Source organism: Ochotona princeps, chromosome 3 (genome assembly GCF_030435755.1).
Source record: "Ochotona princeps isolate mOchPri1 chromosome 3, mOchPri1.hap1, whole genome shotgun sequence".
NCBI lineage: Eukaryota > Metazoa > Chordata > Mammalia > Lagomorpha > Ochotonidae > Ochotona > Ochotona princeps.
In genome coordinates, this window is record NC_080834.1 from 34,048,026 (window position 1) to 34,069,045 (window position 21,020).

Consider the following 21,020-nt stretch of genomic DNA (forward strand, 5'->3'; position numbering starts at 1 on the left):
ACGGTGTTTGGGGCATGTTGAAAGTCTCACTCTAGCGAGGAAAGCGAGCAAAAAGGATAATAGGGTGTTAGACATGGGAGCTCCGTGTGTGAGGCACGCCGAGTCGGCGACATGCCTCCGGGAGCCAGCTAGCCCGCCTCCGTTCTCACTTGTGTGAATAAGCATTGATTTCTGTGATCCCTCCCAGTGCCCTCCACTTCAGTCGCCTTCATTTGGTTAGCAGTAGGGCAGGGGTCCTGAAGGAACCCGCATTGCAGACCCGACGCTTTGGGGGCTCGTCAGGCGTTCCGCGTGTCATACAGTTACCCGGTCGGTTCTGACCGGCGTGAACAGCACACAACTAGCTCGAGCCGGGGGCAGGGGGCATGGCGAGGGCCCCTCGCACGCCTCAGAGTAAAGGAGGAGGGAAGCTGTTACGTGGCACCCCACAATACAGTGTTTGGAAAAAAGAAAAGAAAAAACCAAACACGCCCGTCTCTACCCAAGAGCCGCGGCGACCGCGCCCGAGGGCGGGAGGGAAGCTCCCCGCGTTCCCTGGCCGCGGGGCCTTCGAGCCGCGCCGGCCAATGGGGCGGGGACCCTCGGCGGGGCGGGCCCGCCGGAGCGCGCCGGATCCCGGCCCGGCCGACTTCCGCCGAGCGAACCCGAGCAGGTGGCGTGCTCGCCTGCAGTCGGTTCTTACACCCCGTGGCTTGTAAGTGGCGTGGGTTTATACTTGGAGGCAAGGGCTTTCGTATAGGAGGAACAGAAAGAAACCCGAGAAAGTGGCTGCGCTGCAGAAAGCTTCGCCTGCTCCTCACTGCGGTAGATGGGAGAGGGTGGCCATGTGCTTTTCTATTTTAACTTTTACTCTTTCGCATTTGCGAGCTTTCTGCCTTTTCCTGTTTTGTTTGATGGCTAGGCCTTTTTTGTGTTTTCATGATTTTTTTTCTGGCTATAACCTTCCTTTGGTGTACTTTATTTATGCTTTTATTATGTACTTATTTATGCTTGTATTTATGTATTGTCTGTTATTTTACTTTTGTGATTGGGCTCTGCTGTCTGCTTTCTTCAGCAGGTCCTTTGAAATGATGTTAACTTGATCCTTTATACTTTTTTCTACTGTATTTACAGCATAGTTATACAGCAAGTTGTGGACTGTGGGTCTCAACCCTAGCAAAGCTCTCTAAGCCAATGTTAATATTTGGATTCCTTCCACGTGCCCTCTGCAGTACCCAGGAAAAACTAAGTCCCCATCTCTTATATGTTAAATGATACAGATATTTGCCAAGCCCTGCCTTCAACAATTTCACTTTTGCACAGGTTTAAAGTCTATTATGTACAAGTGCCCAAAATTGAAAATGCACATTTTAAAATTACTTTGATTCATTTTTTTTTTTACTAAGACTCCATTTTTGAGCCTTGTTAAATGAGCTGTAAATATCCAGCTTCCATTCCTAATGGCACAATATTGGGTAAATTATAAAAAGATTTGTTTGACTTACACTTGAAGAGGTACGAGGCCCAGGGACTGTAACTGGTGGAGGCTGTCTTGCCGAAAGACTCCCAATGTGGCAGGATCCATGGTGTGAAGTGTGTCTGAGTAGTCCTTTTTTTTTTTTTTTTTAAAGGTTTATTTATTTTATTACGAAGTCAGATATACAGAGAGGAGGAGAGACAGAGAGGAAGATCTTCGGTCCGATGATTCACTCCCCAAGTGAGCGCAACAGCCAGTGCTACGCCAATACAAAGCCAGGAGCCAGGAACCTCTCCCGGGTCTCCCACATGGGTGCAGGGTCCCAAAGCATTGGACCGTCCTTGACCGCTTTCCCAGGGCACAAGCAGAGAGCTGGATGGGAAGTGGAGCTGCCGGGATTAGAACCAGTGCCCATATGGGATCCCGGGGCATTCAAGACGAGGACTTAGCCGGTAGGCCATGCTGCTGGGCCTGAGTAGTCCTTTCTTAAGGGGCTTTGAAGAATGCAGTCGCAGAGGCTCCACCCCAGTGCCTTTATCTCTTCATCCTAATCACATCAATCCACCTCTAGACACCTCTGTAAGATTCAGTCTCCATCTTCTTCATGCTGCGCTATGGGGATTAAATGGCAATGCTTGAAGCTCAGACCATGACAGGAATTAAATCACTGTTAGCTTCATAACCTACCTCTAGGCCTGCCTGCCTAATTCTTAAAATGCCTCCCTTTCCATTAGGACAGTAATCATATCTGCCGAATTATGAATTCTAGTTTCTCAAAAGTGACTGGATAAAGTCATGCTTGAGGATTATTCCTGGACCATGTACATTCTAACTTCCTGACTGTGGTTTGTTTGTTTTTTAACTGTGGTTTTTTTGTGTGTATGCAGGTCTCATTGTCCGTTGGCATTCACACAGCAATGACAGCCCGTGTTCTGGTCATCGGCAATGGAGGCAGGGAGCATGCGCTGGCCTGGAAGCTCGCACAGTCCCGTCATATCCAGCAGGTGTTGGTTGCCCCAGGAAATGCAGGGACTGCCTGCTCTGGGAAGATTTCCAACACTGGTAATCAAGTTTTGTTTTGCTTTTGTGATAAGTTTATTTTACTTTAAGATCGGAGTTCCTAGGAGCAAAAAGACAGAGAAAAGAATCTTCCAACTATTGGTTCACTAAAATGGCCGCCATGGCTAAAGCCGAGTGGATCTGAAGCTGGGAGCCAGGAGCTTCTTTTAGGTCTCCAACATAGGTACCAGTCTTCCATCTGATGGTTCGTTCCCTAAATAGACTGAAGCTGCAAGCCTGAAATTCAGTCCAGGTCTCCCACATGGGTAACAGGAACTTGATCACTTGAGCCATCACTGGCTGGTTCCCAGGGTAGACATTACCAGGAAGCTGAAGTCAGGAGCTAGAGTTAAGTGTTAAATCCAGGGGCCTTGACATGGGGTGCAGGTATCTTGAGATCTTAACCATTATTAGGCAGAGCATCTGCTCCAATAATCATCTTTTAAAGTGGAACAGAACAGGGACTGTCATTGTTACAAAGCAGGTCGAGCTACCACCTGTGGCATTGGCATTCTATGTGGGCACCAATTCCAGTGCCAGCAGCTCCCTGCTAACATGCCAGGGAATACGGCAGGGGACATCCAAGTAGTTTGACCCCTGCACCCAACTAGAAGACCCAGAAAAGTGGAGTGTAATTTCCACTGCTGATGATAACTGCCCAACGTCTCTGGTTCTAGTTTTATTTTCCATAATTTTATGGGAATTCTTATGCATGCCAATCTGAATACTGGATACATACCATATGTTGTGTTTGTTATCTTGCTATTCAGAATATGCTGTTTTCCTTAAATTTTTTTAAACAGCCATCCAAAAGTTACAAATGGGGTCAGCATTGTGGTGCAACAAGTTAGGCTGCCACCTAGTACCCCAGGGCATCTCGGCTGCTCTGCCTCAGGCCCAGCTCCCTGTTGTGCCTAGGAAACAACAGAAGATGGCCCAGGAATTTGGGTCCTTGGCACCCACGGGGAGACATGGATACAGTTCTAGGCTGCTGGCTTCTACCTGGTCTACTCTTGAGTGTTGGGGCCATTTTAGGAGTGAACCAGCAGGTAGAAGCTCTCTCCCTCTTTATCTGCTCTTTATAAACAGTAAGCCTTTTTTTAAAATGAGATTTTTTTTTTTTTAATTGATGAAAGTAAGTACTTGTCATCTACCGTGAGTCAGCAACATGCCCGCCAGTAGTCTTAGTGCAGTGGAACAGGAGAGCGCCTGAAGAACCAGCCAGGATTAGTATGTGGTTGGAGTTGCTGCTCATTAGCCACACTTCCAGCAGGAGAGAAAATAAATCTGGCCTGTAAGTGGGACAAGGAAGCTGTATCTTAAAATGGCCATTCACTGTTTAGGTTCAACAACTCTTCTCACAGAGAAAAATTGTCCCCCAAATCACCTCCTAATGAATTTGCTTAATTTTTTGATGTTTGCTATTCACATAAATGGGTTGTAAGCTTTCTGAAGTCTAGGAATGCAATTAATTTTAACGTCTTCATGCTAGTACCTACAAGAGTATCTAACGCATACTGAGTTTGAGTAAATCTTGAGTGAATGGCATTGAAAGATCAGTTTTTGGGTACATTCTGTGGTAATGATGTGTTTTTGACTTAGTCAACAACAGTATCCTGGGCACCATGATTTGTGGTGTTTTTGATAAGTTTACTAGTTAGTACCTTCTTCATTTAACTGGCTGCATAATTACAGACTACTGGAATTTATTGCCTACCCTAAAGTACTCTGCTGAATTTCTCCTGCTGCAGCTGTCGTCTGTGTTAGTAAAGACAACAGTTAGCAGGCATACAAAAGGAAAGCATTTAGTGTTAACTTAGATCACTGAGTAAGCTTCACTTAATGCTTTTGTGACTGTGCTGTGTTCTGTGTTCATAGCCATCTCAGTTGACAATCACGCTGCCCTTGCCCAGTTCTGCAAACACGAGAACATTGCGTTGGTGGTGGTTGGACCCGAGGCACCCCTGGCCGCCGGTAAAGTGCATTCTGTTTGTTGGGATGGTACACGCAGTGCCAGCAGGAGCTTACGGATCGCTCATGCAGTTCATGTTACAGATGGGGACTAGTGTAATAAATTGCTTAAAGGGTTTTCTCCATCTTGAATTTTACAGATTGAAGATGTTTTGAGCTACAGATCAGATTTACTGCTGTGGGAAGCATTTTCTATATCTTTGTTTTTTCTGTTTACTAAACCATGTATTCAGATGTAACACAGAGCTTTTGCTGAATTCCAATGACCTCTTGGTAGTCTTTTGATCGGATCTTAGTCTCTGCCACCATCCATCCACCCTCTCCAAGCCTGGAGGGACTATAGTGCTGTTTCGCATTCCGTCTAAGGCGCCTGGAAAATCCCTGGTTTCCTTACGCCACTTTGGTTCTGCAGGGGTTGTTGAGAGCCTGACATCTGCAGGAGTGCGATGCTTCGGCCCCACAGCAAAGGCAGCTCAACTGGAATCTAGCAAGAGGTTTGCCAAAGAGTTTATGGATCGGCACGGAATCCCGACTGCACGCTGGCGAGCTTTCACCAGCCCTGAGGAAGCCTGCCACTTCATCCTGAGGTAGGTGGGAGGCCGCCCGGGAAGCACAGTCAGGTCTACATGGCACCACTGTGGCAGACATGCAGTTCTGCGTCTTTAGGCTGTCATGAATTTATACAAGGGTGATTATGGAGAAAAAGATTCCCAAAAATGGGATCATATGTATTTAGGTAATCTAATAGTCTTAGAGAAAGATGAGATTTTAGTATTAATTGTTGAATAGTTCCTAGGGAAGAAATATACCTGACTGGATAGTCATGTGTTTACACATTCAAACTGATAAACATAATGGCATCTCACAGCATGAAGGATGTGGATTTTTGACATAACGAGTAAGCAAGAGTGAGGGATCATTGCATGGTCATCTCTATCACAACTCCATTTCCGAATCTTAAAATTAGAATTCCCTGGTTCTCTGTTATTTAGAAGATGTTGAGCAATGAATGAATGTTAGTGGTCGCTGTGTTATTGTTTTGTTTTGTTTTGTTGTTTTTCATTGACACTTGCTTCTACCTGGCATGTTTTCTGTTCACTTGGTCAATTTCATTCTGTATTCATTCTTCATTCTACAGGGTTTCTTTGACCCTGAATATTATTATTTCCTAGTAGCCAGCTGCCTTGGGGGCGTGACAGTTTGTTACTTACTTTGGGTAAGTCTCCTTACAGTTTCTGGAGTCCCACTAGGAAGGCTCCAGGGTGTCCTTCCAGAAATGGTGTGCATATCGGCATTGACCATTGTTCTTGTGTAGCCACCTCGTCTGCTTAAATGAGAATATGATTTGCTGCTTTTTGTCAAAGATCGCTGCATATCTGCTGAATGCATCTGTTTATTCCAAAGATTTTTGCTTATGTGATCTCATGTAAGTGATAAAAAGCATAATTGTACAGAGGAACTTCAAAAAGTGCATGGAAAGCAGAATTAAAGGACAAGTCAGCATTCCATGAAGTTTTTGAAGCACCCTCATGTGTACCAATCCTGCTGGGAAATATATGAGAAGAGTGTCGGAATGATAATTTTTTTCTGCTTTCCTGTTGCTATATGATATATTATTACACAATTCCATTTAGCCTGTTCGTTTCTGAGGACTTATTGAGTATGAAGCTTTGCTGTGTCTTCACAGTGCAGACTTCCCTGCTTTGGTTGTGAAGGCCAGTGGTCTTGCAGCTGGGAAAGGAGTCATTGTTGCAGAGAACAGAGAAGAAGCCTGCAAGGCTGTGCAGGAGATGATGCAGGTTGGTTGATTTTTCTGCAAAAGTTCATTCTTTTTGTGCCGGGTAAATATACTCCTAGATTTACAAAATGATACACAAGCACGCCGGCAGGTATGCTTTTTAATTGTATATGTTATAGTCATTCTTAATAAAACGGATATTACACATCCAAACTGCAGACTAAACTATGAGTTTTTTCATTTGAATGAAATTCTGACATCCTTTGTTGTCTGCTGCTGAAAGGTAGAAAAGTATCATACTGTAAAACTGAGTACTAAATTCTCAAGCCATTCATGAAGATAAAATAATTGTCTTGTGTGTTCCCACATAGGCAAATGAAGCTGTCAGCAAGCTACTTTGTTTTACTCTTGTGATCAATCTTAGGTCTTATAGTTGTACCCCCTTAGAGAAATCTGCTTTTCAAACCCAGCTTACAATCAAAAGTAATAAACTTCTAATGAAGAATATGGATTAAATGCTAAGTAACAAATGAAATATCTGCTTTTTCCTAATTGAAGATTGGAAAGCAAAGTACTCAGGAGAGTGATAGTGATATGTTCCATGTCACCTGTACCACTGTCTGTTCTGCATCATCACGTTAAAGAACATTGGGCAGCATTAGCAGGTACATTAGTTTACTAACCCTCTTTTTCAAATCAATACTCAGGAGAAAACCTTTGGAGCAGCTGGAGAAACAATTGTTGTTGAAGAACTTCTTGAAGGTGAAGAGATTTCTGTACGTATATTCCTGTCTTGAACTTTACAGAGTACGAGAAGCTGTTTTCTGATAAATATGTCCCCAAAAACAAATTGATTTACTCTGGCCACTTCATGTAAAAACACAAACCCAGCAGCTACAATGAAATTTGAATACATTAAGTGTTTGAAGTACAAAAATAAAAAAAAATTTTCTTTCTATAATTATCTCCAGTATGCTAATGGGAGCACTAGGACTTAAATATTATTAAAGTTCTGGGTTAATTCAAAAGTGTTTGTTGGGGTGCCTGCGTGCTGTGTCAGGGTACCAGATTTGATTCCGGCCCCTGATTCTTACTTCCAGATAGTGTAGACTCTGAGAAGAACGGTGATGGAAGAACCACGAACCTGTTTGTATTCCTGCCATGCTCCTGGGAGGCTGGGCTGCCCCGGCCAGACCACAGCCATTATGAGCATTTGGCGAACCAGCATATAGGGACTGGCTCTCTGGCTCTTAGATAAACACAACGGTTTTGTTTGTTGTTTTCATTCATGTTTTTTCTGTTGCATGCATTTACTATGTAATAAATAGGGAAATAAGTCACATGTAACAGTTTTGATGCCTAGAAACTTAAACAGGATAATATTGAAATATTTCACTTATAGAGTATGAACATTTCTCTGAGCGAGAGAGAGAGACATCTTCAGCCCACAGATTTGTTCCCCAAATGGTCGCATCAACCATGGCTGGACCACGCTGAAGCCGTGAGCCTGGGACTTCATCCAGGTCTCCCACATAGGTGGCAGGGATCCAGCTACTTGGACTGTCACCTGCTGCCTCCCGAGCTGTGCATTTGCAGGAAGCTGGATTCAGATGTGAAGCCAGGACTTGTACCAGGCATTCCAATATGGGATGCAGATGTTGCAAGCACCATCTTTATTTATATATAAAATTTATATAAAGAAATATAATTTATTTATATATAATATATAAATAAATATAATTTATTTGTAAATATGATTTACTATATAAATTTTATATATTATCATTTTTTAAAATAATGATAACATGGTTGATCGGGGGAAAGGATCAAGGTTTAGGGACAATTGGGTGAATTTGTTGCTTCCAAATTTGCTATTACTTTTTTTTTTAAAAGATTTATTTATTTTATTACAAAGTTAGATATACAGAGAGGAGGAGAGACAGAGAGGAAGATCATCCATCCGATGATTCACTCCCCAAATGAGCCGCAACGGCCGGTGCGCGCCGATCCGATGCCAGGAACCAGGAACTTCTTCCAGGTCTCTCATGCGGGTTTAGTGTCCCAATGCATTGGGCCGTCCTCAACTGCTTTCCCAGGCCACAAGCAGGGAGCTGGATGGGAAGTGGAGCTGCCGGGATTAGAACCGGCGCCCATATGGGATCCCGGGGCATTCAAGACGAGGACTTTAGCCGCTAGGCCACGCCGCCGGGCCCTGCTATTACCTATTCTTACTGTGGTAAGGGGAGAAACAAAGGGGAAAACACTCATGGCTTTCCACATGTCCCAGTAACCAGGGTTGAGGAACTGCCACCTTATATCAACCCAGAGTCTCCATGTGTGCATATTCCAAGGGTTCTGTCCACGTGGTTTGAATAGTTCTGGAATGCTGCTGATTGCACCAATCCAAGGATGATGTCACCCTCCCAATGACCATTGGCTCCATTCACCAAAATTACTTGCTGTTACCGTTTGTTTGGGTTGTTGTCCAGTTAAATTCTGTTCTGCTGGCAAGCTGCATCTTAACTATCAAGCAACCTACCCCATATGGGATCTGCTTGATATATGCAGCTTTGGCTTAATGTATTTCAATTAGTATTTCTTCATAAATAAACTTTTCCCTTAAGAGGCAGAGTACATATGCTTCACCTTATCGTTTTTTTTGTTGTTGTTGTGTTGTTTTTTAAGTGAGTTAACTCCCGTTGTCTCCATAGTGTCTGTGTTTCACTGATGGGAAAACGGTGACCCCCATGCCTCCAGCACAGGACCACAAGCGCTTACTAGAGGGAGATCATGGTCCCAATACAGGGGGAATGGGAGCCTACTGTCCAGCACCTCAGGTACTTGCCAGGGGGTCAGTGGTAATTGCTTGGGCCTCCAAGTGAGTTCTTAATGTATTGCTTTTCTGGCTTTTTTTCTGCGAGTTGGGTTATTAATCAGAAGTTTGGTTTTTCTACTGCAAGTATTATGGTCTCAAATCCTTTCTAAGAGCCTTTGATGACTGGTTAAGATAATCTAACGTGTGATATGTAGTGAATAGATCTTCCCAGCATCTCCTTTCCAGACTCAATGTTTAATCACTGGCAATGCATTGCAGTCTAGAATAATCCATCATGCTTTGGATAGCCACATCTAAGTAATCTGTGTAGATATACGGGAGAATTAAATTGAGAACTGAAACAGAACATAATTTCTTCTAGACTTCACATTTCTGAAGAGTTTATTTTTTAAATGTGCATTATTGGATTGTAAGTAGGTTACCACTGTAGATTTAATTAATGCTGATCATAATTGTTTCTGATAAATATTCCTTTTGCATATTTTTATTCAGTATAAGACTAAAACCAAGCCACCTTTTTGAGGGCTTTACAAGTATTGAAACTACAGTTTGGTAATAGTGATTTTAACAAAAGAACCAGCTCTATGTCTAATTTTGGTTTTTTGAGATTTTTTGTTTTTTCAAGATTTTTTTTTTTTTTAATTTGCAAAGTCAAAGTTACACAGAGGAAAAGACAGAAAGCTCTTCCTTCCACCAGTTCACTCCCCCAGTGGCCACAATGGCTGGAGCTAAGCCGATTCTGGTTCTAAATTTTTTTTTTAGGATTTATTTTTATTGGAAAGTCAGATATACAGAGAGGAGGAGAGACAGAGAGGAAGATCTCCCATCCAATGTTTCACTCCCCAAGTGAGCGCAACAGCTGGAGCTAAACCATTCCAGAGCCGGGAGCCTCGAGCCTCTTCGGGTCTCCCATGCAGGTAGGGTTCCAAAGCTTTGGGCCATCCTCAACTACTTTCCCAGGCCACAAACAGGGAGCAGGGCCACCAGGATTAGAACCGGCGACCAGATGGGATCCCAGTGCATGCAAGGCGAGGACTTTAACCACTAAGCTATCGCGCCAAGCTCTGCTTCTAAATTTTAACCAAAGTTTATAAAACTAGATTTTTCAGTTATAAGTTTGTAAAATATGACTGGGTATCCTCAAAGGATATGCAAAGAATATCATAAAACAATTTTTGGTGAGTTTGATTAAAGGAATATGACAGACTATGTAACAAGTTGTCATAGTAAAGTGATTGGCATGAATTTTGCGCAGTGGCTATATCGTAGCCAATGAGGTTTATCCAAGGCGTGATTATTGCTAATTGAAAAGTAATTGGCATTAATATTTTTACTATAAATACATAATCCAGTCTCTACCGTTTCACCAGCTTCAGAGTATACATCGTACTTAGAAATTAATGTTATGGTATTTGATGAGCCATTGAGGAGTAATTTATAGAGCGAAAAGTATGTATGGGTATGTATAGGCCCTGCCACTGGCTGTCTTCCAATTCATTACTGTTCTGTACAGCTGAGGCTAAGGTACTTATCTGGTGGATTTGTGAAATTAGGAAAGAAGTGCTCAGCCTACTTAACTAGTAACAATTGGCAGTTCTCCTTGCCCGTTCATTGTCCCATATGATACTGAGCATAAATTGGGGTTTTTGGTAAATGTCAGTTAATACTTGTTCTTTATGTTCCCCAGGTTTCTAAGGACTTGTTACTAGAAATTAAAAATACTATTCTTCAGAGGGCAGTGGACGGCATGCAGCAGGAGGGCACTCCTTACATAGGTAAACATGTCGATAAAGCTGTGAACACACTATGGAGGACGTTTGCACTTTGGGGAAAACTTGTTGGGACAAGCATTGCTTTGTAACGGGTAAAACAGCTGCCATTATTACTGGCATCCCACCCACATGGATGCCAGTACGTGCCCAGCTGCTCCACTTCCAGTCTAGGCCCTGCCACCAATTTTTTTAAATAATGTTTATTTTATTTATTTAAAGGGCAGAATTAGAGCATGAAACATGTATTCTAGGTTTTATACTCCTAATTACAATGTCTTCATTTCAGATTTCTTTTTCTCTCCTTCTCTGTTTTGTATCAAAGGGGTTTTGTATGCTGGTATAATGCTGACCAAAGATGGCCCGAAAGTTCTGGAGTTTAATTGCCGTTTTGGTGATCCAGAATGCCAAGTAGGTAACAGTTAATTAAGATACTACTGTTGTGTATCCTCTGTGTGTTGTCTTAATCTTGGGATTTGTGAACTTTGGATTATCTTTCAGAAATTCTTGCAAATTCTGCTACTGGCCTGCGAATCAAAATGTCTTAGGAAAACAGGAATTTATCTCAGCTGTGGTATTAATTCTGTTCTTCCAGGTGATTCTCCCACTCCTTAAAAGTGATCTTTTTGAAGTGATTCAGTCCGCCTTAGATGGCCTGCTTTGCATGTCCCTGCCCGCCTGGCTAGACGACCACACCGCTGTAACTATAGTCATGGCAAGTCAGGGTTATCCTGGAGCCTATGCCAAGGGTGTGGAGATCACAGGTAAGCAGGGGGAATGAGAAATGGTTTGAAAAGGTACCAGTGACCAGTGCCCCCAGCAGGCCTCCCTGTGCTGCTAATACCTGTACCTGATAAGGATGTAAAGCCACCAAAAATTTTGCAGAGGCTGTTGTATCAATCATTGCTTATGGGAATGTGCATTCAAACATTCAAGATAACTGGCTATCACGCCGCCTGCTCCCTTACAGCCTGTTAAATGAACTGCTCACTCTGCTTAGTTCTGCTTCCTCCTTTTATTATTATTAATCTATTTATTTGTAAGGCATACTTATTTTTATTGGAAAGTCAGATCTACAAAGAGCAAAGAGAGAGCAATATCTTGCATCTGCTGGTTCACTCCCCAGATGGTCACAGAAGCCAAAACTGAGCTGAGCTGAATCCAGAAACCTCCTCCGGGTCTACCATGCGGATGCAGGGTCCCACGGCTTTGAGCCCCATCTTCTACTGCTTTCCCAAGCAACAAGCAGGGAGCTGATGGGAAATTAAACAGCTGGGACACAAACTGGCGCCCATACGGCATCCTGGTGCATACAAGGCGAGGATTTAGCCAGTAGTATACCAAGCTGGGTCCTCTGCTGGCCCTTTTTCTTTCTTTTCTTTTCTTTTCTTTTTTTTTTCTTTTTAAGACTTATTCATCTTTTTATTGGAAAGTCAAAAATATACAGAGAGGAAGATCTTCCATCCAGTGATTCATTCTCCAAGTAACCACAGCGGCCAGAGCTGAGCCAATCTGAAGCCAGGAGCCAGGAACTTGGGGTCTTCCACGCAGGTGCCCGGTCCCAAAGCCTTAGGCCATCCTCTGCTTTTTCCAGGCCACAAGCAGGGAAGCTGGGTCACTTGGCTTAGAATCGGTGCTCTAGGCCACGACATCACCCACTCCTACACACTTGAGGGATGTGATCGATTTGCCTTTCTGCAAAGTAAATACCCTACACTAACCCAGTTTCCAAAATACCCCAGGGCATCCTTTTTCTTTCTTTTTAATTTTTCCCCTTGGAGGTGTATTTATTTAAAAATTGAGGGAGTGATCTATCTATCTAGTTCACTCCCTAATGCCCACAGCAGCCAGAAGCGGTCTGTCTGAAACCAGGAGCTGTTTTGTATTCTCCCACATGTATGCAGAGGTCCAAGGACTTATTCCTCCACTGCTTTCCACAGCACGTTAAGACAGTGGTTTTACCCACTGCACCAAAGTGCTGCCCCTCCCCAGAGCCTTTCCTGTAAACTGCTTTGAGGATGTGGGCTTTGGAAGTCTGGGCTGTGAATGCAGACACATGGAACCTTGAATGGCTTGACCGATGGTTTAGTGTATCACAGGAGGTATTTGTACAGCACAGTGGAAGTTTTAAAAGGATGCCTTCTCTTCCCTTTTCATAGATGGTGAGGCCTTTAGTTAAATATTAAACAAGTGTGTTTTTAAAATGCTAAATAAGTCAGTCCCCTTGTCATAAGCCCAGAGGCCATGTGACGATTCCACAGAAGATGTGGAATAGCCTTTCCTGGTGCCCAACTTTACCTGCTCACCTTCCGACTAAGTCTGCTGCTGTGTGAATCCTGCATGGGACAACTGCAAAATTAGCGATTGCTTGCTTTTGCTTTTTTTTTTTTTTTTTAAGATTTATTCCTTTAGGAACCAACAAAGTAACCTAGTGGCTAAATCCTCGCCTTGAACACACAGCAGTCTTGTATGGGCACTGCTCCACTTCCCATCCAGCTCCCTGCTTGGAGCCTGGGAAAGCAGTCAAGGATGGGGCTCAAATCTTTAGGACCCTGCACCCGCTTGGAAGATCCAGAGGAGGCTCCTGACTCCTGGCTTTGGATTGGCTCAGCTATGGCTGTTGCAGCCACTTGTGGAGTGAACCAGTGGATGGAAGATCTTTGTCTCTCCTCTCTACGTATCTGATCAAACAGAAGAGTTGAGAGAAAGAGCTCTTCCATCCCCTGGTTCATTTCCCAGATGCCTACAACAGGGCTGAGTCCAAAGCCAAGCTAGGAACTCTAGCTGGGTCTCCCACATCAGCAGCAGATACCCAAGCACTTGAGCCATCATCAGCTGTCTTAGCACAAAGCTGGGTCAGACTAGCATTCCGATGTGGATTACAAGAGTCAAAGGGTTTGGTCCAGCCACAGGTGTTACAAGCTGGAATCAGAAGCAGCTGCTGAACTCTTTGATTTGGGATGCGTTAAGACAGGAGTCTATCCCCAAATGCCCCCAGCAGTCAGGCCTGTGCCATGAGTCGGTGACTCAGTCCACGTCTCCCATGTGAGTAGCAGGGACCCAGGTGCTTGAGCCATCTTCCACTGCTTTCCCAGGCTATTAACAGCAAGCTGCATCAGGAGTAAAGCTGAGACATATCTAGTGCCCATACGGGATGCCAGTGGCACAGAAACAGGTTTACCCTTTATGCCACAAAATGTGACCCTGAAACAAATTATAATCATGAGGTTTATCATAACACAAAGTTTTGTGGATATAGACTAGGAAAAGGAAACCATCTGCTATTGTATTGCTTTATTTCTGGCCTTTATTCTAAATAAAGTGGGAATTGCAAAGCACTCAGCCATGTGTCACCTTTGGTCTCTTGCAGGGTTTCCTGAGGCCCAGGCTCTGGGACTACAGGTGTTCCATGCGGGGACTGCCCTCTTGGAGGGCAGAGTAGTGACGAACGGGGGAAGAGTCCTCGCTGTCACAGCCATCCAGGAGACTCTCAGCTCAGCCCTCGAGGAAGCCAAGAAAGGACTAACTCTTCTCAAGTTTGCGGGCTCCATTTACAGGACGGACATTGGCTTCCGCGCACTAGCCTTCCTCCAGCGGCCCAGGTAAAGTCCCGGGAGGGAAGCGCTGCGGCACAGCTTCAGGCCTGCACTGAGTCACCGAGCTGTGTCCAGGAGACTGTCTCAGTCTGTTTCACTGAAATGTTTAATAATATAAGGCCGATAGGAATAAGGATTTTTATCTTTTGAGTTAGCACATAGTTAGATATTCTGGTTTTTGATTTAGGTTTTCATTGAACAACTCAGGATGAGCATATTTATCAGCTAACTTTTCATTTAATATGTACTATAAATTTTTCAGTGTCATTTAATACTGACTTATATCTATGAGTGAGATGTATTTTTTTTTTTAAGATTTATTTATTTTATTACAAAATCAGATATACAGAGAGGAGGAGAGACAGAGAGGAAGATCTTCCATCCGATGATTCACTCCCCAAGTGAGCTGCAACGGGCTGGTGCGCGCCGATCCAAAGCCAGGAACCAGGAACCTCTTCCAGGTCTCCCACGCGGGTGTAGTGACCCAATGCCTTGGGCCATCCTCGACTGCTTTCCCAGGCCACAGGCAGGGAGCTGGATGGGAAGTGGAGCTGCCGGGATTAGAACCGACGACCATATGGGATCCCAGCATGTTCAAGGCGAGGACTTTAGCCGCTAGGCCACGCCGCCGGGCCTGAGTGAGATGTATTTTTTGACTCCTTATTTCATTTATGACTTGTACCAACTATCCCTTTTAAAATCAATAAAATACTGTTTGCAAGTGTGCATGTTTTGATCCTTAAATATGATGTTTAATGGTATTTATTAAGTTTAGCTATTGGTAATAAATATATTTTAGGGCAAAATGAGAAGTTGTCTCTATGAAGCAGATTTTTATATAAATAGGAAGGTGTTGAACAGTTACAGGATTCCACTGAAATAACCTAGTTCAGTGGACTGCAGTGTTCAGTGTAAGTCTGATATGTTAAAGGTGAAGAAAATAAGGGGCTGGAACAGTGACCCACAAGCGAATCCTCCACCTGTGGCCCCGGCATCCCACATGGGAAACCTAGAAGAAGCTTCTGGCTCCCAACTTCAGATCAGCTCAGCTTTTGCTGTTATGGCCATTTGAGGAGTGAGCCATGGATGGGAAAAATCTCTCTTCCTTTCTATCTTGTTTCTCTATGTCTAGTTCAAGTAAAAATAAACATCTTTTAAAAAGAAAAAGGGCTCATGGCCTTGCCTTGCCTTGCATCCACCAGGATCCCATGTAGGCAACAGTTCATGTCCTGGCTGCTGCACTTCCCTTCCAGCTCCCTGTTTGTGGCCTGCGGAAGCAGTAGAGGACAGCCCAAAGCTTTGGGACTCTGCACCCAAAGGAAGAAGCTCCAGGCTCCTGGCTTTGGATCAGTTCAGCTCTGGTCGTTGAGGCCACTTGGGGAGTGAACTAGCAGGTGGAAGATCTTTCTCTTTGTAAATCTGGCTTTCCAATAAAAATAGATAAATCTTAAAAAGAAAAGAAAAATGAGGTACCACAATGCTAGTTGGTGAAAGATTTTCTAAACCTGCAGGACTTTGTTTCCTGTCTGAAAATAACCCTAAACTGCTGACTTTGCATTCACTGCCAGTATTTTCCATTCAGACAGCTCCTTGCAATAAAATTTCACATATATCACTGCCTCTCAGACCAAAGTCCTCATTTTAGTTAGACAAGACTTTTAGGTGGGGGTTGGGGGGAAGGTTAATATGTTTGAAAGGCAGAAAGAGAGGAAGAGACCTATCCGTTGGTTCACTCCCCCAAAGGCCGCAACTGCCAGCACTGGGCCACGCCGAAGCCAAGAGTTCGTCTGCTTCCTCCACCTGGGTGCAAGGACCTAAGTACTTTGGCACACTAGCAGGGAGCTGAATCGGAAGTGGAACAGGCAGGACTGGAACTGGCACCCAAATGGGGTGTCAGCACTGGGCAGCAGCTTAATGCACTGTGCCACAACACCAGACCGGACCACCACCACCACCACCACCACCACCAAACACACACAAGTGCCATTCACAAAGTTCACTTCTAAATGGTCTGTTCTGACATGGTGGCTGTGTATAGGAAGAAGAGATGCACTGAGTATCATTACCCCATACTGCTTTGGTCAGTGTTCAATCTTGCCACGCACAGCTATGAGGAGAGTGGTTGTTATTAACTATTGCAGTAAGAGCTTAGTTTCATTAAGGATATTGTAGATTTAGTTAAGTCTATTTAAAACTCAAATGATGGTTGCTTAAGAATGGGGAGTTACTATTTAAAACAGTGTTGGTTTTGCAAGGTGAAAAGTTCTAGAAATGAATGTCACATGATGGTGCGACAAATATTGCTGAATTACACTCTTAAATATTATTAGATACATAAACGTTTTAGGTATGCAAGTATTTGGCCACAATAGGAAAAGTAAAGTTTTACATGCCAGTATACTTATGAGGAAAACACCAGGAAGATGGATGAAATCAGTAGGGCCCTGTCAGGGGTATGGATGCAGCCGGACCACCTGGGGAGTTTGGTGAAAAGCCTCTGGCTTCCCAGGGACTTCCTACACCAGTTAAATCCGCCTGTGCCTAGGGCCCAAGGCCCCAGGAGGTGTAAAATCCCTTCAGCCATCTTGCTTTGAATAATATTTTAAGGTTGAGTCAATTTCTTTGGCAGTTACATGAAGTCTTGTTTTGTTTTTTAATTCCTTAGAGGCCTGACTTACAAGGACTCTGGAGTGGACATTGCAGCTGGAAACATGCTGGTGAAAAAAATTCAGCCATTAGCCAAAGCCACCTCCCGGAGAGGTAAAGCATGTTGTGTCCTCGGGCTGACTGAGTGAGTTCATATGGGCTGTAGACTTAACTGAGGAGCATTCCCCAAATTAGTGCTGGATTACTGGAAGCTTTGCTCCAGTTAAACCAAGCTTGTAGTCTTCCTTATTTTATATAAAGATGGGCTGAGAGGCCTGCTGTCTGCTCTCTTACTCCCCAAGCGCCTACAGCAGCAGGCTAAGCCTGGCCAAAGCCAGGCTCCAGGAACTCCGTCCAGCTCCCCTCGTAGTGACAGATGTGCACTAGGTGGGAGCTGGATCAAGAAGAGAGTGACGGGACATGCACAGCTCTCTTACGGAATGCAGACATCTGAATGAGAGCTGAACCCTATGACCTGCATACCAGAAAAGATTCTTTTTTTTTTTCTAAGATTTATTTTTATTGGAAAGACAGATTTACAGAGAGAGACAGAAAAATCTGCAATCTACAAATTCACTCCCCAAATGGCCACAACTGTTGGAGCTAAGCTGATCCAAAGCCAGGAACTAGGAGCTTCTTCCAGGTCTCCTACACACTTGCAGGATCCCAAGGCCTTGGGCCGTCCTTCACTGCCTTCCCAGGCCACAAGCAGGGAGCTGGATGGGAAGTAGAAAAGGCAGGACATGAACTTTAGACCATAAGGGATCCCAGCACATGAAGGGGGAGTATTAGCCAATTGAGTCATTGTGCCTGGCCCCAGAAAACATTTTTCACTGATGATTTTATGTGTTGATTATTTATTTTAATATATCTCCTGTTCTCAGAATGGGCATCCCTTGTTTTGCCATTCTTCAGAAAAATGCAACATATATTTATGTTTAATCTGTTGAAATGCAGCAATTAATTAATTTCTCTAACAGGCTGTGATGTTGCTCTTGGAGATTTCGCTGGTCTTTTTGATTTGAAAGCAGCTGGCTTCAAAGATCCTCTTCTGGCCTCTGGAACAGATGGTGTTGGAACAAAACTGAAGGTAATCAGACACCTTTGGGAATAAAGGCCTTCTGTGAAAAATAATGGTGTTAACTCTACTACCAAATACTATTTTCCTCCTCAACATACATAAGCTAAAAAGAATTAACACTAAGTAACCATATAATATGGCCCAAATGTCTGCACATTTGTAACAAAAGAAAATTATTCAGGGATATGTTTGGAAAAAAGGATATTTCAGAGGGTAAATCAGTTTTGGACCACGTGTCTTATCATAATCTTATTTTATTTTTTTAAAGATTTATTTATTTTTACTGGGATGTCAGATATACAGAGAGAAAGATCTTCCATCTGTTGATTCACTCCCCAAGTGACCACAACAGCCAGAGCTGAGCTGATCCAAAGCCAGGAGCCTCTGGATCTCTCTTGCAAGTGCAGGGTCCCAAAGCCTTGGACTGTCCTTGATTGCTTTCCCAGGCCACAAACAGGGAGCTGGATGGGAAGTGGAGCTGCCAGAATTAGAACCAGTACCCATACGGGATCCCAGCACATGCAAGGCAAGGATCTTAATCGCTAGGCTACATCAGCTGGCCCATAATTTTATGTTCTTTAGTCTAGAGTAGCTGGACAGTTGTATTTGTTAGCCTCTCCTGCTAAATTGAAAAAAAAAAAAAGTATCTGGATGTTTCAGCTAGTTCATGGAAAAATTGTTAAAAGACAAGTTTAGGGCCCGGCGGAGTGGCCTAGCGGCTAAAGTCCTTGCCTTGAAAGCCCCGGGATCCCATATGGGCGCCGGTTCTAATCCCGGCAGCTCCACTTCCCATCCAGCTCCCTGCTTGTGGCCTGGGAAAGCAGTCGAGGACGGCCCAATGCATTGGGACCCTGCACCCGCGTGGGAGACCAGGAAGAGGTTCCTGGTTCTCGGCATCGGATCGGCACGTATCGGCCCATTGCGGCTCACTTGGGGAGTGCATCATCGGACGGAAGATCTTCCTCTCTGTGTCTCCTCCTCTGTGTATATCTGACTGTAATAAAATGAATAAATCTTTAAAAAAAAAAAAAAAAGACAAGTTTATTACAAGAATTTTCAAATCTGTGGTTTTTTCCTGATTTTCCATGAACTTTTCCATGTGTCTTTAAGTTTAGATTTGCTCTCTAATGTGAATGTTCATGTTCCTGTGCAGATTGCTCAGCTCTGCAATAAACATGATACCATTGGGCAAGACTTGGTTGCGATGTGTGTAAATGACATTCTGGCGCAAGGCGCAGAGCCCCTCTTCTTCCTGGATTACTTTGCCTGCGGAAAACTCGACCTCAAGACAGCTGAAGCTGTTGTTGCTGGCATCGCCAAAGCGTGCGGGAAAGCTGGGTGTGCTCTCCTTGGTAGGACCATCCACTGGGATCCCAGTCCTGGCTGCGTGGAAACGTGGTCAGTGCCAGTGTGGCTAACAAGGGAGGCTGTATGTCACCAGATATGGCAACTGACAAAGCAGATTACACCACCTAAATTAACCTTTGACCCTGGGGCACTGCACTCCACTCAAGGGCCTGTCGCTGATCCATGCACCTTGACTACCTTTTTTGGGTTTTGTTTTTTTTTTTTAAAGATTTATTTATTTTTATTGGAAAGCCATATTTACATGCAGAAGAAGCAGAACTATCTTTGATCCATTGACTGCAATAGCCAAAGCTGAGCCAATCCAAAGCCAGGAGCCAGGAACAACTTCTGGGTCTCCCACACACATGCAGGGGGGCATTCTCTGCACCTTTCCCAGGTCATAAGCAGGGAGCTGGATGGGAAGTGGAGCGGGTGGGACATAAACCAGTGCTATGGGACGCCAGTGCCTGGAGGTGAAAGATCAACCAGTTGAGCCATTGCCCCAGCCCCAGCTAGCTTTTTCAATCCCTGTACTTCAGTCACCACTGCAGGTAGCCGTAAAGGCACTTTGCTCCTGGCTGCCCCTGCAGTATTGCAGAATTGCATTTTTCCCCAAAAAAGTAGCATAAGGAACTAAATATTTATAGAAATGCTGTGTAGCTAATTGCTCACCTCAAAGAAATTATATGTATCTGAGAAGAAAGATGTTCATTAACCTGATCTGGACATTACACATGTATGTGTACTGACATGTCACACCAGTGAGCCAGCACAGTGATAAAGCAATCTTAATCCTCTTCCTATAGCACCGTCATCCCATGTGGATGCTGGTTCAAGTCCGGCTGCTCCACTTTCAATCCAGCTCCCTGCTATGGCCTGTGAGAGCAGCAGAGGATGACTCAAGTGTTTGGGCCCCTACAGCCATGTGGAGAACAATACACATCCAGCAAATTACACAGAGTGTACCCAGGACAGTCACCTTGTGGCAGACAGTCAACTGAGAGGTTAAGATGCCAGTAGAGCTCTCCATCCCGTACTTGAGTGTTTTAGTTCACTCTCCAGCTCCTGATGGCAGCTAGCTGCTGATGTGAGCCCTGTGAATCAGCACATTGGGGAGTTCCTTCTCTCCCTCTGCCTCTCTGCATGTTTCTGCAAAATAAATTGTGAAAAAATGTTTAGCAATCCATGGAGACAAAATATGAAATAGTGAAGAAACACAAAATGTGCAATATTCAGTTTTTAAAAAGAATATTACTTAACTATTTGCACATTGATAAAGTAACAAAACTATCTCTTGTATTAATCATTTATGTGGGAGATCTGTCCTAGAGCCAAAAATTGCCCATCAGTCGTCTCTTAGACACTTTGTGTCTTGATCGGAGTATGGCTGTACATGATGGAGAGTGTTAGACCTTGTAGCCCTAGCGTCTGGAATTGAGCAGTCCTGGGTAAATTGCTGCTCCAAGTCTGTGCCGCCATCTGGAGTACAGAGTGATTGTGAATATCGGGTTTTTATGAAAG

The 21,020-nt window shown here is 44.0% G+C and overlaps 1 protein-coding gene and 1 pseudogene across 2 annotated transcripts in view; both read left to right on the plus strand.

The window, feature by feature from the left end:
- The first annotated feature begins 492 nt into the window (after window positions 1–492).
- Window positions 493–21,020, plus strand: part of GART (phosphoribosylglycinamide formyltransferase, phosphoribosylglycinamide synthetase, phosphoribosylaminoimidazole synthetase) — a 28,182-nt gene continuing 7,654 nt past the window's right edge. Inside the window, exons 1-14 of one of the 2 annotated variants that reach the window (XM_058661684.1) lie at window positions 493–804; window positions 2,344–2,518; window positions 4,394–4,489; window positions 4,899–5,073; window positions 6,174–6,285; window positions 6,932–7,000; window positions 8,936–9,061; window positions 10,748–10,835; window positions 11,155–11,240; window positions 11,425–11,593; window positions 14,200–14,431; window positions 17,091–17,185; window positions 18,052–18,161; window positions 19,306–19,504. In XM_058661684.1, coding sequence (XP_058517667.1) covers window positions 2,374–2,518; window positions 4,394–4,489; window positions 4,899–5,073; window positions 6,174–6,285; window positions 6,932–7,000; window positions 8,936–9,061; window positions 10,748–10,835; window positions 11,155–11,240; window positions 11,425–11,593; window positions 14,200–14,431; window positions 17,091–17,185; window positions 18,052–18,161; window positions 19,306–19,504 — 1,702 coding nt within the window. In that variant the 5' untranslated portion in view covers window positions 493–804; window positions 2,344–2,373. The remainder of the gene's footprint in view (window positions 805–2,343; window positions 2,519–4,393; window positions 4,490–4,898; window positions 5,074–6,173; window positions 6,286–6,931; window positions 7,001–8,935; window positions 9,062–10,747; window positions 10,836–11,154; window positions 11,241–11,424; window positions 11,594–14,199; window positions 14,432–17,090; window positions 17,186–18,051; window positions 18,162–19,305; window positions 19,505–21,020) is intronic. The other variant, XM_004594129.3, reaches the window with a different exon arrangement.
- LOC118758915 (U4 spliceosomal RNA) lies at window positions 10,304–10,484 on the plus strand (annotated as a pseudogene).